Source organism: Taeniopygia guttata, chromosome 1 (assembly GCF_048771995.1).
Source record: "Taeniopygia guttata chromosome 1, bTaeGut7.mat, whole genome shotgun sequence".
In the NCBI taxonomy this organism is placed as follows: Eukaryota; Metazoa; Chordata; class Aves; order Passeriformes; family Estrildidae; genus Taeniopygia; species Taeniopygia guttata.
Window position 1 is genome coordinate 37179993 of NC_133024.1, and position 14236 is coordinate 37194228.

Consider the following 14236-nt stretch of genomic DNA (forward strand, 5'->3'; position numbering starts at 1 on the left):
TTTGCTGACTAGGGAGGGAAGGAGAGCATTATTTAAACTTCAAGTAACAAAAGATAAAAGATACTGCTGATTCTTTTAGCCTCAAAGCCTTTCTAAAAAGTTACTGGAGTGTTTTTTGTAGCTAGCACTTCACTGTTGTGACATTCAAAGTAGAACACAAGAAATCTGCCAAAAGATTTTAAAGAATCCATTAATACATGTAGTCAGGAGGCTTCCGTTTAGAAAAGCTACATTATTCAGAGTGAAAAACTAATTAATTAGAATGCCCCTAGGAAACTGAATCTGCTTGCATATATTAGTGAAAAAGTTAATTAATCACTGCAGAACGAGATCTGCATCAAGACATATGTATAAGTACTCGGAAATGGTTTCCTGGGCCACAGTGTGGATTTGTTTGCCTTTCCATTTTTAAGAATATTTTCTTGGTGGTGTTTTAATTTTATATCTCATTATATCTCTTACACTTTGTAGTCCACCTTTGCCTTCCATCAGTGAAGAGCCAATCCCGAGAAGCAAAAAAAAAAAAAGAAAAAGAAAAAAAAAAAGTGCTCATGAAAAAGACATGCAGATAAACCACTATTCCTGCTTATTGCACAGGTTTCTTGGTCATTCAGATTGATTCTTTTCTAGTGGAGTAAGAGGAGGAAAAGAGATCCCAAGGACCAATTTCTATACATATTCTCCAAATTCCTAGGTGTGATTTAAAAGCCATTCCATTAGCAACAAAGTGACAATGATTTTTAAATTCCTCCAAGGTAGTGTTTCTGTTAACCATAAAAGACACCAGCTGATTTTAATTAGATTTTACCTTTCCTTTTTTCATAGCAATGAGATGCCCATATCTTGAGTATATTGCTTCCTAGTTGGTCAGGACAGTTAATCATTTCCTTTTCCAAAAGGACTAATATGCAGGAAAGCGCTGATTAATATCATGAAGCAAAATAAGAATATTTAAGACTACTTTTATTAATGGTTTACAACATTAAACTCACTATGAAAATATTGCAGCCTTTTATAAAGGAGAGTTAAGCTTTTTTTTATGCTGGCATTGAACTGAATAGAAGGAATTTAATGTCAGTCAGTGGGAGTCTGCCTTCTTTGAAGTCACATTCAGGCTCAAGTCAGTGGACAGATTCTCATTTCCTTGGATTGTATTCAGATCTGGCCAGTAATACACATCAAAAGTCTGTTCTCTTTAGGAGAAATGTGTGTTTATATGACACAACAGATTAAACAATGTATCCTCTGGTGATTATTCCAGACTATCATAGAAATCATTGGGAAAACTGCTTGGTTTTGTGATCAAAAAGGGTGGTTTTCTATCAAGAGAAAGTATCTGTGTTTGATACATGAGTTTAGGGCTCTGTATGCTTCAAAAGCCTTTTATAATTATAATGCCTATCTGACTAATTTTTTTTGGAAATCCTATTCATTACTACTTGCTTTTTTTGGAACAGTCACAGCTAGCAGAAATGGTGACTCTTAACAAGAAAGATTTGCTCAGCCTGACTCAACTGATTTAGTTTTCACATTTAATAGAAACCAGTCTATCTTGTCATTGGTAGCTAATGGAGAAGGCATAGGTTACACCCTGTGACCGCTTTCCTGCTTTTTGATGTAGAAAGAAGGTATGGAATGGACATTTGACTTTTTTGATTGGTTTCAAGCTCAACTTCAAATTCAGACTTCCTCTGTGTTGTTATTTTGACAAAAAGGTCCCTGAGAACTGACAGAATTGTGACAACAGAAGCAACATATCAGAGACACTAATTGCCTGATAACGAAGTCAACACAAATAAATTCAGCCTTGGATTTTTATTTTTTTTCTTTTAATACTTACTTATGCAGTCATTAAGTGGAAGTACTAGAGGGGAAGGTTTATGATCCTGGGCTTTCCATTCATCTTGTACAGATCCCATGACACATGTCAGAACCCTGATTAATTTGTAAGCAAATGCATACTAGCATGTTTGACATTCTTGAATGTGTTACAAGAAAGAATAAGCATTCCCTTTAGTTTTATAGCACTTTTAAATATGAGCAACATGGAAAGTAGTTCTAAGATTGAATTCCTGCATGGAGACCATAGAAGAAAGCCTAATATGGTGGGAAAAGAGCTAGTAGTGGGTTAGCTAAAATTATAGTTCAGCAAGTGGAGCATGATGATGCTTTTTAATATTTCCTCACTTAGTTTCTGTAACACATGAGTTTGCTATGATTGTAGTGTTCTATCCTAAATTATTAAATGTGCAGATGAAGTTTTACAGACCAAGCTAGGCACAGAAGATTGGGTAGTTGGCTTTACTGGCTTTTGCATAGCAGAAGAATCTGCTATGCAGCTGTGATTTGGATTTTTGATGTCACAGGGATGTTTTTGTTACTGCTGAGCAGAGCTTACACCGAGTCAAGGCTTTTTCTAGTCCTCAGGCAGCCCACCAGTGACGAGGGTGGGGGTGCACAAGGAGTTGGGAGGAGACACAGCTAGGACAGCTGATCCCAGCTGACCACAGAGATATTCCACTCTATATGGCAGCATGCTCAGCATATAAATGCTGAGGGAAGAAGGAGGAAGGGGAGATGTTCATAGGTAATGGCATTTATCTTCCCAAGTAACTGTCAAGGTGACAAAGTCCGTCTTTCCTGGAGATGGCTGAACACCTGCCATGAATTCTTTTTTCTTTTGCTTATACACAGAGCTTTTGCTTTTCCTATTAAACTGTCTTTGTCTCAACCCATGAGTTTTCTTACTTTTACCCTTCAGATTCTCCTCCCATTCCCACTTGGGAGGAAATGAACAAGCATCTGTATGGGGCTTAGCTGACTAGCAAAGTAAAGTCATAACATTGGTTTAAAGGATTTTACTATCTGGTCTGGCAGGAGGTTTGGATCAGATGCACAGAAAGATAATTGAAGGTGATTTCTTCATGCACCAGGCAGGAGACTGTACCATTTCAGATGAAAGAGTATATAATTGTTAGAAACATTAACAATTGTGCCCACCTTAATTGTTGCACACTTCTGTATGTGACATATCCTTCCCTTCCCTTCCCTTCCCTTCCCTTCCCTTCCCTTCCCTTCCCTTCCCTTCCCTTCCCTTCCCTTCCCTTCCCTTCCCTTCCCTTCCCTTCCCTTCCCTTCCCTTCCCTTCCCTTCCCTTCCCTTCCCTTCCCTTCCCTTCCCTTCCCTTCCCTTCCCTTCCCTTCCCTTCCCTTCCCTTCCCTTCCCTTCCCTTCCTTCCCTTCCCTTCCCTTCCCTTCCCTTCCCTTCCCTTCCCTTCCCTTCCCTTCCCTTCCCTTCCCTTCCCTTCCCTTCCCTTCCCTTCCCTTCCCTTCCCTTCCCTTCCCTTCCCTTCCCTTCCCTTCCCTTCCCTTCCCTTCCCTTCCCTTCCCTTCCCTCCTTCCTCCCCTCCCCTCCCCTCCCCTCCCCTCCCCTCCCCTCCCCTCCCCTCCCCCCCCCTCCCTCCCCTCCCCTCCCCTCCCCTCCCCTCCCCTCCCCTCCCCTCCCCTCCCCTTCCCTTCTCCCCAAGGATGATGTGGACCAAAATTTTCCGTCTCCCAACCTCTTTTTGTCACCAGGCAATTTAATGATGTGGAAGAGCAACATTGCCAGATTCAGTGTCAGTGTTATGGCATGGTAAAAAGCTTTTCTACTTTATCTCCTGCACACCTTTCACCAGCTTTCACTCTTGGATATAGTTGATCTATTTGTACTGCTTACCTTCCAACTGTTCCTCAAATGACCTCTTGTTAGGACTATTTAGTACTAATGTGTCTTCCTTTGTCATGTAAACTTTTTTAAAAGCTAGAATTTTAATAAGCACAAGAATGGCGCAGCTGTATGATAAAGCTTTCATTAGAGGATTCCTTAATAGAACCCACTTCCAGTCCTTGATTGCATAATCAACAGCTAATGAAATTGTCTTGGTAACAAGAGCTACGGTGTATTACATCCTCTCCCGAGACTAAGTGGAAAGACAATTGTACCAGCCCAAGAGGACTATTGATTGTTCACAGTTTGAATTTGATTACCCTTACGGAGAACTGAACGAGAGATCATCTTCAGCTCTGCTAAAATGGATTTTTTTTCCACTGAAAGTTATCAGTTCACTTTAATACAGGGCATTTGGGGGGCAATAAACACAGGGAGTGTAATTTCATTACAGATTTCCTGAGTCTGCAAATTTGGAAGCACCAAAAGCTGTGAAAGAAATGATGGCTGCTTAGTGATGTGTCTCTATGTTTAAAACAGGTGGGAGCTCTGAAGGACACCACAGCTCATTGTGTGTTTCTTGTCTTATTGCAGGAGGGAATCCCAAAGGGAAGTTTTCTCTGGGACTGGTTCAGAATGAGTGGAAAGTTTATGTTAAAAGGCCTCTGGATCGGGAAGAGCAAGACATTTATTATCTGAACATCACTGCCACAGATGGCCTCTTTGTGACCCAGGCTGCTGTGGAAGTGACTGTCACTGATGTAAATGACAATAATCCAGTGTGTGAACAGGTAAGTTAACACCACCCATGGCGATTGGCCGCTGTGTTGAGAGCAATGCTTTCCCTTCGGGTGTCTCTTGCCATTTGCAAGTGTTCAAAGTATTGATAGGCAATGCTGATTTTCATCCTTATGTTCTTAGTGGAAGAATCTACAGTGATCTGGGAGAGAAGCAGGATAAAACATTCATGTGAAGCCAAGATTGAAGGATAATGGTCTCATAAAGCTCTCAAAGGAGTCTTGTATGCAGTGGCCTTAGTTACCTTTACAACAAATGATGCGTTGTCAGATGGCATTGGGCAGCTACTCCTCCCCTGCAAAAAAGAATGAGCTCTCCCTTCACAACCTGTATGGAAATGTCATCAGTCTAGTTTAATTTCAGCTTTCTTCAACTTTACAGATAACAGACATCCAGTGGAAAAGGCAGAACAGTGTAGCTTGCTGTCCTGTTGTCAGGAATGCATGCACTGTGGCCTGACCACAGCTTTCAGAGTGCTAGCTGTCTTGTATTCTGTGGAAAGGCAATCCAGGGAACTGTTGTCAGTGCAATAGAAAGGTCTGTGTGAAATTAAAAACATAATAAGACCCAGAGTTCCTTAATGGTATTACTCACAGAAAATTTACATATATATATTTGTGTGTGTGTATGTGTGTGTATGTGTATATGTGCATGCACATACTTGTGTAATTACCATTGTTACATTATAATTCATTGTTGTATTAGTCTTACTGCAAGAACCACTCTATCACTCTGGGGAATCACAATCTGTATTTCCCTCAAAACTGCTGGATGAGGTGATAAAAACAATTGTTTCTGTTAGCACACTCATCAAGATTTTCATTTTGTAGGTGTCAATGGAATAAACAGAGGATACAAAATGATATTGCATTAAGCACCTAAGATGAGCCCTATTCGCTGTCATAATTTGGCATTGTTTCTGTGACACCTCAAAGCTTAGCGGTGATTTGAATTTCTGGGAATGTGTTGTGTAAAGGAAAATTGTTTCCTGTATAGAAAGAGTCACTACAAATAGTTTTTTCAAAAAAGCTTGTTCAAAGATTGTAAAATATTGCTACAGCATAACTTACATGTCTGTTTTTGACTCTAGGTTGCATACACAGCATTGTTTCCTGAAGACATTCCACCAAACAAAGTAATTCTCAAAATCAGCGCTAAAGATGCTGACATTGGGTCCAATGGTGAAATTCGCTATTCTCTTTATGGTTCGGGGAATAATAAATTTTTCTTAGATCCAGAAAATGGTAAGAAGACAACCAAATGTTTCTGAATAGCCTTAACCCCTCTACATCTGGGTACTAGTTTCCTTAAATAGAGTTAGGTTACACATGGCTGTCAGCCAGTTGTTCCAGTTCTGGCAGATGTGGGTGACCATTTGAACAGTGGTAGCAGGAGGGAGAAAGAGGGACATCTTTATTGGCCAGGTTGGATGTTGTAACCAGAACAGTGGATATCCATCCTTTGTTTCCCTACAAACTTCAAGTTAGATCAGAGCATTATCATAGAACCACAGGATATTTTGGGCTGGAAGAGAACTTTGAAGGTCATCTAGGCCAAACCCTTTCCATATGCAGATTCATCTTCAAATAGATCATGTTGACCTATCCAGTTAGGGTTTCTTGGGCTGTGCCAGTGACGCTGTTTCACCACCCTAATCATAAATATGTCTTCCCTTATATCTAGTCTAAATCTACCCTCTTTTAATTTAAAACGATTGTTCTTTGTCATATCAAAACAGGTACTGCCAAAAAGGAAATGTTTCTATTTTAAGGAGTCTGTAAATCTTGAGAGTGACAGAAAGACAGACTTGGAAAAGCATGTTGGTGTTCATATGGGTGAAGCTGTAGGCTGCTGTTAAAGCCACCATGAATGGCTTGTCATTTCTGCACTCATGTTGGCACCTCACTCTTTTGGGTAAAGAGGAAGGGGAAGTTACACTGATGTGAGTGTTTAATCTGTTTGTTGGAATTAGCAATGTTGGATTTGTTTTCTCTTTCCTATTCCTATGGAACACATGGTTTTGACACACTCAGGCTGTCTAGAATTAGTGATGTTGCTACAATAATAATGATAACTGCTGCTTTTAAATCATTTCAGGTGAGCTGAAATCTCTGGCCCCTCTTGACCGAGAGAAAATCCCTGCATACAACTTGGTTGCCCGAGCCACTGATGGTGGTGGCAGGTTTTGCCAGTCAGAAATCCATCTTATTTTAGAAGATGTTAATGATAATCCACCAGTCTTTTCATCTGACCACTACACTGCTTGTGTTTATGAGAACACAGCCACTAAAGCTTTGTTAACAAGAGTCCAAGCAACTGATCCCGATGTTGGTAAGTGGATAACATTGCAAAAAAAAAAAAAAAAAAAGTTTATGAAAATTCTGTGGGTTGGTGGAATTGCAGTGCAAATTCGCTTTTCTGTTGCTAAATTTTTCATTTTTTCCTTCTTCTTTATCCTCCCCATTTCTTTCTCTTCTCTTTCCTCACATCAAAATGCTTGTGTCTGATCTGACACATAATGGTGTTACAAACAGAAAAGCATTGGAGCAGCCACGGAAGCATATAGTCTTCTCTTGATCAGCAGTAGCTCTGTTTAGGGGAAAATCATCATTTTGGGGCTAAATTGCAACTTTTTTCTTTTAGTGGTCTCACTTCTTTTCTTGAGCCATGATTTTGAATACCCATGCCTCTATGTATGCAAATAATATAGTTACATGTCAAAGGAACCTATATCTGATTAATCACAGCTTTTCTAGAGTTTTGTACTGCAATAGCTCCTATTTGTTCCAGCTGATTACCTTAGCATAGAACTATTGTACACTGTGAATGTACATTATAAATGTTCTGGTTACTAAATGTTCTGGTTACTTAACTTCACACTCTTTGAAAGTGTAATAGTTTATTATATGAGGACCTTAGCCTTGAAATGTGGGCTCAATTATACATATTTAAAGTGGAGTCATTTTGCATAATACAGTGGTAAAACCTACTGAATACTAATTTGCAATACTAATGACTGAATACTAATTAGTAATACATACCAATGACCTAAAAATTTTTAGGTCATTCACTTGAGTTGAAATAACTTAGTTGGGTTTTTTTTTTTCCTGTGTTTTAGAGGTGTTTTGTAAAACCTATGGCCTGAGTAGTTTCACGTAAAAAGCAGATCTTTCATTCAGTGGGAAAAAAAAAAAATCTGAGTGTGGTGTGCATGCTAGAAGTTTCAGTTACTTGGAAAGCTGATAGTTTAGATAGTTTAGATAGTTTAGATATAAAGAAATTCATAAAAGAGCAGCAAACTTTCATTAATGTATCTATGAAGACCTGCATTATTTGCCATGGTTGAAAACTCACAATTAAAATTATGACTGTCCTGCAGTGAAGAGCCAGTTACTGGTGCTAAACTACTGAACTGTCTGAAGAGACAGTGTTGTTATTTTCCACTGTTGTATTAATTGCCATTTTTCTTGTAAGTGGGATGACATTCAGGGTGAGAGGGGACACAATTAGAATAAAAAGTTGTCAAGAAAAATTCTTGCTAGCACCAACGTTACGTAATAAGATGGTTAACAATGGAAAAAAAGCCACAAACCAGGAGCTAGTTGCTGGGATCTTGGAATGGGAACTGGGAATGGGGGTTTTGGAATGGGGAATGGGGATGGGAATGGGAAACTGGGAACACTGTACCTTCCTTCTGAAACTAGAGAAGTTAAAGGGAGGGATGGATATGATGAATGAGAAGGGGCTGTGTACTTCATTAATGCTTAGACCTGATATCAAACCATACTGTGTATCATAAGTAAATGACTGAAAAGTCCCTAAAACTGGATTTTGTTCTAATTACTGTTCTATTAGTCCTTACTAAAATCACTGATTCCCTATTGCTAGATAATGAAATGTGTTCAGGTAGTGTAATGTTCCCATGAGAGAAAAAATATATTATTGATATTCCTGATGGGCTGTGATATTCCTCTAAGGCTTTTTGAAGTGTTGTCCTGAAAACATCAGTGGAGGCAGTAATCATCGTGCAAATAAATTTTTAACATTCGGGAAGCATCTTATGATCAGCCTTAGAATTTGCCTGCTCTGCTGTGGGCTTCAAGGGCCATGTACTGTAAGGGCAGGAGCATGAATATTGAAGCCATTGAGAGAAGTCCCTTTGTGGTCCACAACTAAACACAATTTAATAGAATCCTGAGAATACTGTGTTCAAACACTAGTAGATAATTAAGGCAATTTCCAGTTAAGAGAAAACTAGGATTATATCTGCCTTGTGCCTTTGATATCTCTTGAAGTTCCTGATCTCATAATATCCTGTGAAATTAAAGGACTGGACCATAAATTGTTGTTTAATATATTTATAATTTGGATACATACTTAGAAACTAGCTGTACCAGCTGGACACACTGAGGGGAAATTGTGATACTTCTTCACAGTATTCAACAGAAGAAAGCAGTTTTAACTGTTTAGTAGCACACAAGTTCATTTTCCATAACCTCTACATACAGCTGGGGATCTTAAATTACATGATCTCCTGAAGAGGAGAGAATATACATAAGTCTATTTGTTAGGATAATTTAGTGGTTTTAATTGAAAACAATTCTTTCTTGTATACTGCTGCGATTGGAAAGTTTTAGTATTCCCACAATATGGTATTTGAGACTTACTCACCACCAGCAGGTTTGGAAATGTTCGAACTAAGAAGTGGAAGTGAAATGCTGGTTCTACATTTTTTCAAGAGGTTCACAGAAAGCAGTGAATTTTTTGCCTCCCACTGTCTCCAAAGCAAAGTGCCAAATTACTCCATTTTGTTCAAATTAAGGCACTAGAAGAGCTGGAATGAATGCTGAGGTGTAATTACATGAGCAAACCCATCACACAACTGCAGTATCAGCCTGTTTCAAAGGAATTAGGGTCATGCTAGGGCAGTGACTCTGAGGAAACCTACATGAGACTTTATCAATTTTTTGACATCATACTGACAAACTTCAGAATAAACGTGGAGCCCAAAGCTGAGGTGCAGGCACATACTCAGTTCCAGTGCTGCTCATGTTTTCTGCATGCACAGAGTGTAGTGGCCTCACTCACACAGTACAAAAATGAATGGCAGCATCATCCAAGCTCAGCAGTGTTTTAAGCAATGGTTAAATCCTGCCTCACTTGCAGATGCTGTGCTTTCTGAATGACCTTCGTGCTCAGGCCTGTTTTCATGATTAATGGTATAGTCTACCAAAGGCAGGAGCACTTACTGTGCTAAAAATGAACAATGCATTATCCATCCTTCTGCAGTCTTCTTCATCACCGCTGGAGCATCAGCCATCCAGATCTGTAGTCAGTTTAGTGATTTCACTGACCAATTGATTTTTTTTCTGGGTTTATGATGAATATGAGATTCTAATTTGGCTCACAATGGGAATATCCTTGTCAGGCATCTCTGTTCTGCCTGCCACTGCAGCCTTCCAGCCTCTCTCTCCATTAGTCGATGTTTAAAGCTGTGGCAGACCATCCTGTTCCCTGCACAACCAGACAGTGCAGATGGACTGGGCCATCTTTGAGCCAGCACCTTGTATTGCATACGGCCAATGTGCAGGAAAACACAGACATGTAGGTAAAAAAATTGTCAGGAGCAGCCTTTATTTGGTTTCTGAGTTCATGCGGTGTGCAGACTGCCCTGCTCTGTGCTCAGCTGCCCCTCAACCTCACAGCCCTTCCCCAGCAGCCCAGGGCCCATGCCAGTGCATCACACAGGAGATGTGGTAACGTGCATGCTGCTAGGAGCCATCTGGTATCCGTGTTTTGGTTTGGGAAGGCAAGGTTAGGAGCTTCTCAGAGTCACTGATGAGACTGATCTGCTGCTTCTTTGAATAGCAGGCATCTTGTCCAACCATCCTGCACAAGCAGGAGTGTCTACAGCAGGTTATCTAGGACTCAGTCCAGATGGCTTTTGGCTGCCTCTTAAGGGCAGACAGTGCGGTCCTCCAAGGATTGACTGCTGTGCAGCATAAGCACATCAGAGGTCCTCTGGGAATAACCAGAGAACTGCATTGTGGATACAGACAAAAGTGTAACATCCTCACCATAATCTGTTATACATGAAAAAAAAAAAGTGTTATTTCCATAAATACCTCATATCTTTCAGAAGATTTAACAGCACTGAGTAATGCAACCTGGACAAACAATAAGCAGTGTGCTATCTTATTCAAAGCGTTTTCTCACTTTTGTGCATAGGTTGCCCAGAGTTTTGGACATGACCCAGTTTCTGCAGGGCTTGTAGCCTCATGAGCAGAATGGTCTAAGATTTATTGAGCAGTTCTGAAAAAAAAAATCCAGCTAGTTTTGGGGTCAGTAGATTTGAATGATGAGCGTGGATTTCTGTTCTTTGTTCCTAGTATTTTAAGCTTTGGTACTCAGGTGGATCTGAGAGGAAAATATGGGTGTTGAAAGCCTAATTCAGGAAGCCAGAATAAGATTTGAGACCCTCCCACAGATATGTTTATACAGTAAGGTTACATGGGTTAATTGTGTTGAATTTGATTTTGCACTTTAAGCAGTTTTATAGAGGTAAATATTATTTGGACCAGGATTTATGAGAAGGATTCTGTCGTCAGCTGATTAGTGCATTTGTGTTTAATCGTGAGAGTTTAAATCAATCAAGTCTCTAATCAGTCTGATTCTTGGTGTTGGGAACTAATTATTCACCTTTTCACACAAAGTGGAAGAGCTGCAGCAGAAGAGACTCGGCCCTTCTGAGGGAAGTTGTTTGATCTTCTCAATAGAAGACATCTGCTTCCTAAACCCAAACTTTTCCAATAGAATTGATAGGGAAACTGGTAAACTGGGGGAAGGAGTGCCATTTTCTTTCAGGTTCTGATAGAAAATTTTATGTTGGATTCCAAAGAAATCTGTGTCAAAAAATTACATTTTTCCTGCAAGGTTTGACCTCATTGATTTTGATGTTTTAATCAAGACTTGTAATATGACTTCTCCTTCAGGTTTCAGCCAGTCCAGTTTAGTATGTAGGATCAGGATGCTGGTGAGCCCAGCATGGAAAAAAATCACTCAGGCTGTTCAATGGGTCACCACTTTCAAGAATACACATGTGGAACTAGAGTAAAGACTTCAGCCTCATCAGTGGTGGGCTTTGCTCTTGAAGAAATTAGGGCAGCTGAGCGTGTTGCAGTCGTAGTGCCTCACAGCTGGGCTTAGGGAAGTGTAAAGTGTTGCCAAGTGAGATTGCAGCAGGGTCAGAGAGAAGTGTAAGAAAGTCACAGCTTGATTGGAGAGCAGCTCTCTGAATTACATGTAATGGTGAGTAACAAAATGATAGAAATGCTGAAGTAGGTACTGATTCTGGCATTTTCTGGCAAAACTAGTACCAAGCAAACCTTTGCTTTGTGTGTTTATTAATGTTGGGCATGTCCCTTAAAATGGACCTAGAAACTTCTGGAGCATTCAGGGTCTGAAAAAGATGAAGGCAGGCATCAAAATGTGAATAAATAGAATAACAGATATAATAGGACAGAAGATGTACTAAAACTCAACAGCTAATAGCAAGTTAACTTTGGTAGTGAGGCCAGCTAGATGGCATTTCTGGGTATTGTCTGAGTTTTCGTAAAATAAATATTACAAGATACTTTACAGAGGATGACTCATTCTCTTTAAAATATACATGGTGCTTCCTATGTTTTCACCCACATCGTTGCCTCATAGACTTTTAAAATAGTACCTGGGTTAGGGCGCTAATGTAGGATATGAAAGAGACATGAATTATTAATTCCTTTTACTCTAGCAAACCAAAACAGTGCTGCATAAGTAAGAGGTGTAGCTGAAGTAGGGAGGCCTGTCCACTGTCACTGAAGCTGTTTTCAGAAAGAATTTAGGAATAGGCCATGGAAGAAAAAAACAACCAACCCAACAAAAAGACAAAACAGAACAAACAGACTAAAAAACTCAAAGCAAAACAAAAAAAAAAAAAAAAAAAAAAAGAAAAAACAATGAACAAAACAAACAAACAGAAAAAAACACCACAGAACACAAAACAAAAGGCATGAGTGAGCATTGCTCTATAGCCTGGTGGGTGATTTGGTTCTGGGCTCTGTTCCTCAGAGCTTATTCAATGAATAGTAGTAGTCCATGATGACGTATCCTTGTACTCTTCCTTCTTCCTGGAAAGGTGTCTTTACCATTAGACTTCTGTAGAATTCTTCAGAGAAAGAGAGTGGAACGGGAATGTCCCATATTCCCCAATTGTCTGGCCAGTCCTACTTGCAAGTCCAAATTCACTCAGGAGAAAACCTAGGTTTTGTCTTCCTAGTAAAGGCAGAAAGACTAATAGTAATACAGAGATAAAGCAGAAAGACTAATAGTAATACAGAGATAAAGCACTCTGGACCCCAGAAAAATTGCCAAATAAAAAAAATAATAGTCAGGCTCGTAGGAGTTTAGACTTCACTTATTGTTAGCAGGTAAATAAACAAGGTATTTGGGGATTTTGAAAACCTCTATCAAAACATTTCGTATGACCTTGTTGAATCCCTCAGATGGCCATATTTTTAAAGCTTCAAGGGTAGTCAGGGGAATGCAATAACCCTCCTTGCATTAAAATAATGAGATGTGTGTATCAAGATGAGTAAAAGCTAGCCTTTGTTGAGGAACTGGAAGTCATCAACCAATCTCATTTCCTTCTGCAATATGTGAGGAGGCCATATTGAAATAAATATTATGGGTGTTATGGCTTAGGTTTAGTGAGTTTTATGGCATTGCACTGCACCATGTTTTTATGTGTAAGCCAGGGATACATGGTCTGCACCAAACTGCTATCAGGGGAGTTTGTAGCAACCCATTATACTGGAGGGGTAAGTTAAGAAAGGTACTGGGTGCAGCATTGCTATTTTGATTCCTGACTACATAAATAGGCATAAGAACTGTATTGCTAAATGTCAGAAAGCAGAGTGGTGCTGCAAGTTATCCTGGATAGTGTCAAAGCTGCAGTTGTGATATTTAACAGTTGGAAAAGTGGCACGGAAAAACCCAGTGCAAATCATCAAGATAAATGTTATGTCTCATGTTTAGGCAAGAAAGCCAAGTGCACTGGTGTTGTCTGGGTGGTGACAGCCTGGGCAGCAGAACTACAGTGGTGCAGCTGTATTACTGTGACCCACAGGTTGAAGGTATTTACGCTTTCATACTGCGTGAAAAGGCAAATATTTTAATGAGATGAGTAAACCAGAGTAATAGTGGGAAAAGTAAGGAGTTCTTTCTGTTAATTTGATGTTGGCAAATCCTGACCTGAAAGGCTGTGTTGTTTTGGGTGCAGCATTTCCAAGAAGATGTGGGCTACATTCTCCAAGAAGAGGTAGGAGATTGACAAAAGAGATCACAAGTCTGGAGGAAAAGTCAGGAAATATTGAAATAGTTGAGAGGGTCTGCCAGGGAAAAACGAATTGAAATTATAAAATATAACAGTCTTCTGCTATCAGATAAGTAGCTCTGAGGAAGGAAGTTGACCCTTGTTCTTTTCTTTTTTCTTTTTTCCTTGTCTTTTATTAATTTTATTCAATCTCAGCAAAAAGTCAGAACAAAATTTTTATTTGTAAGAAAAGTGAGGCATTGGAGTATCCAAGGAGGTTATGCAAGCTTCTGATCAAAGGATAGGCCTCTGTTTGGGGATAAAACTTAGCTTTGTGCAGGGATAAATTAGATGACCTCTCAAGATTCCGGCTCTCTTCAC

At 39.7% G+C, this 14236-nt stretch overlaps 1 protein-coding gene across 13 annotated transcripts in view; it reads left to right on the forward strand.

The window, feature by feature from the left end:
- Window positions 1-14236, forward strand: part of FAT3 (FAT atypical cadherin 3) — a 394190-nt gene that overhangs the window by 319320 nt on the left and 60634 nt on the right. For all 13 annotated transcript variants that reach the window (XR_012055102.1, XM_072927060.1, XM_072927018.1 and 10 more), the window contains 3 exons: window positions 4303-4499; window positions 5597-5750; window positions 6604-6837. Coding sequence is in view for 12 of the 13 variants with exons in the window: in XM_072927060.1 (XP_072783161.1) it covers window positions 4303-4499; window positions 5597-5750; window positions 6604-6837 (585 nt within the window). In the remaining variant the exon portion in view is untranslated. The remainder of the gene's footprint in view (window positions 1-4302; window positions 4500-5596; window positions 5751-6603; window positions 6838-14236) is intronic.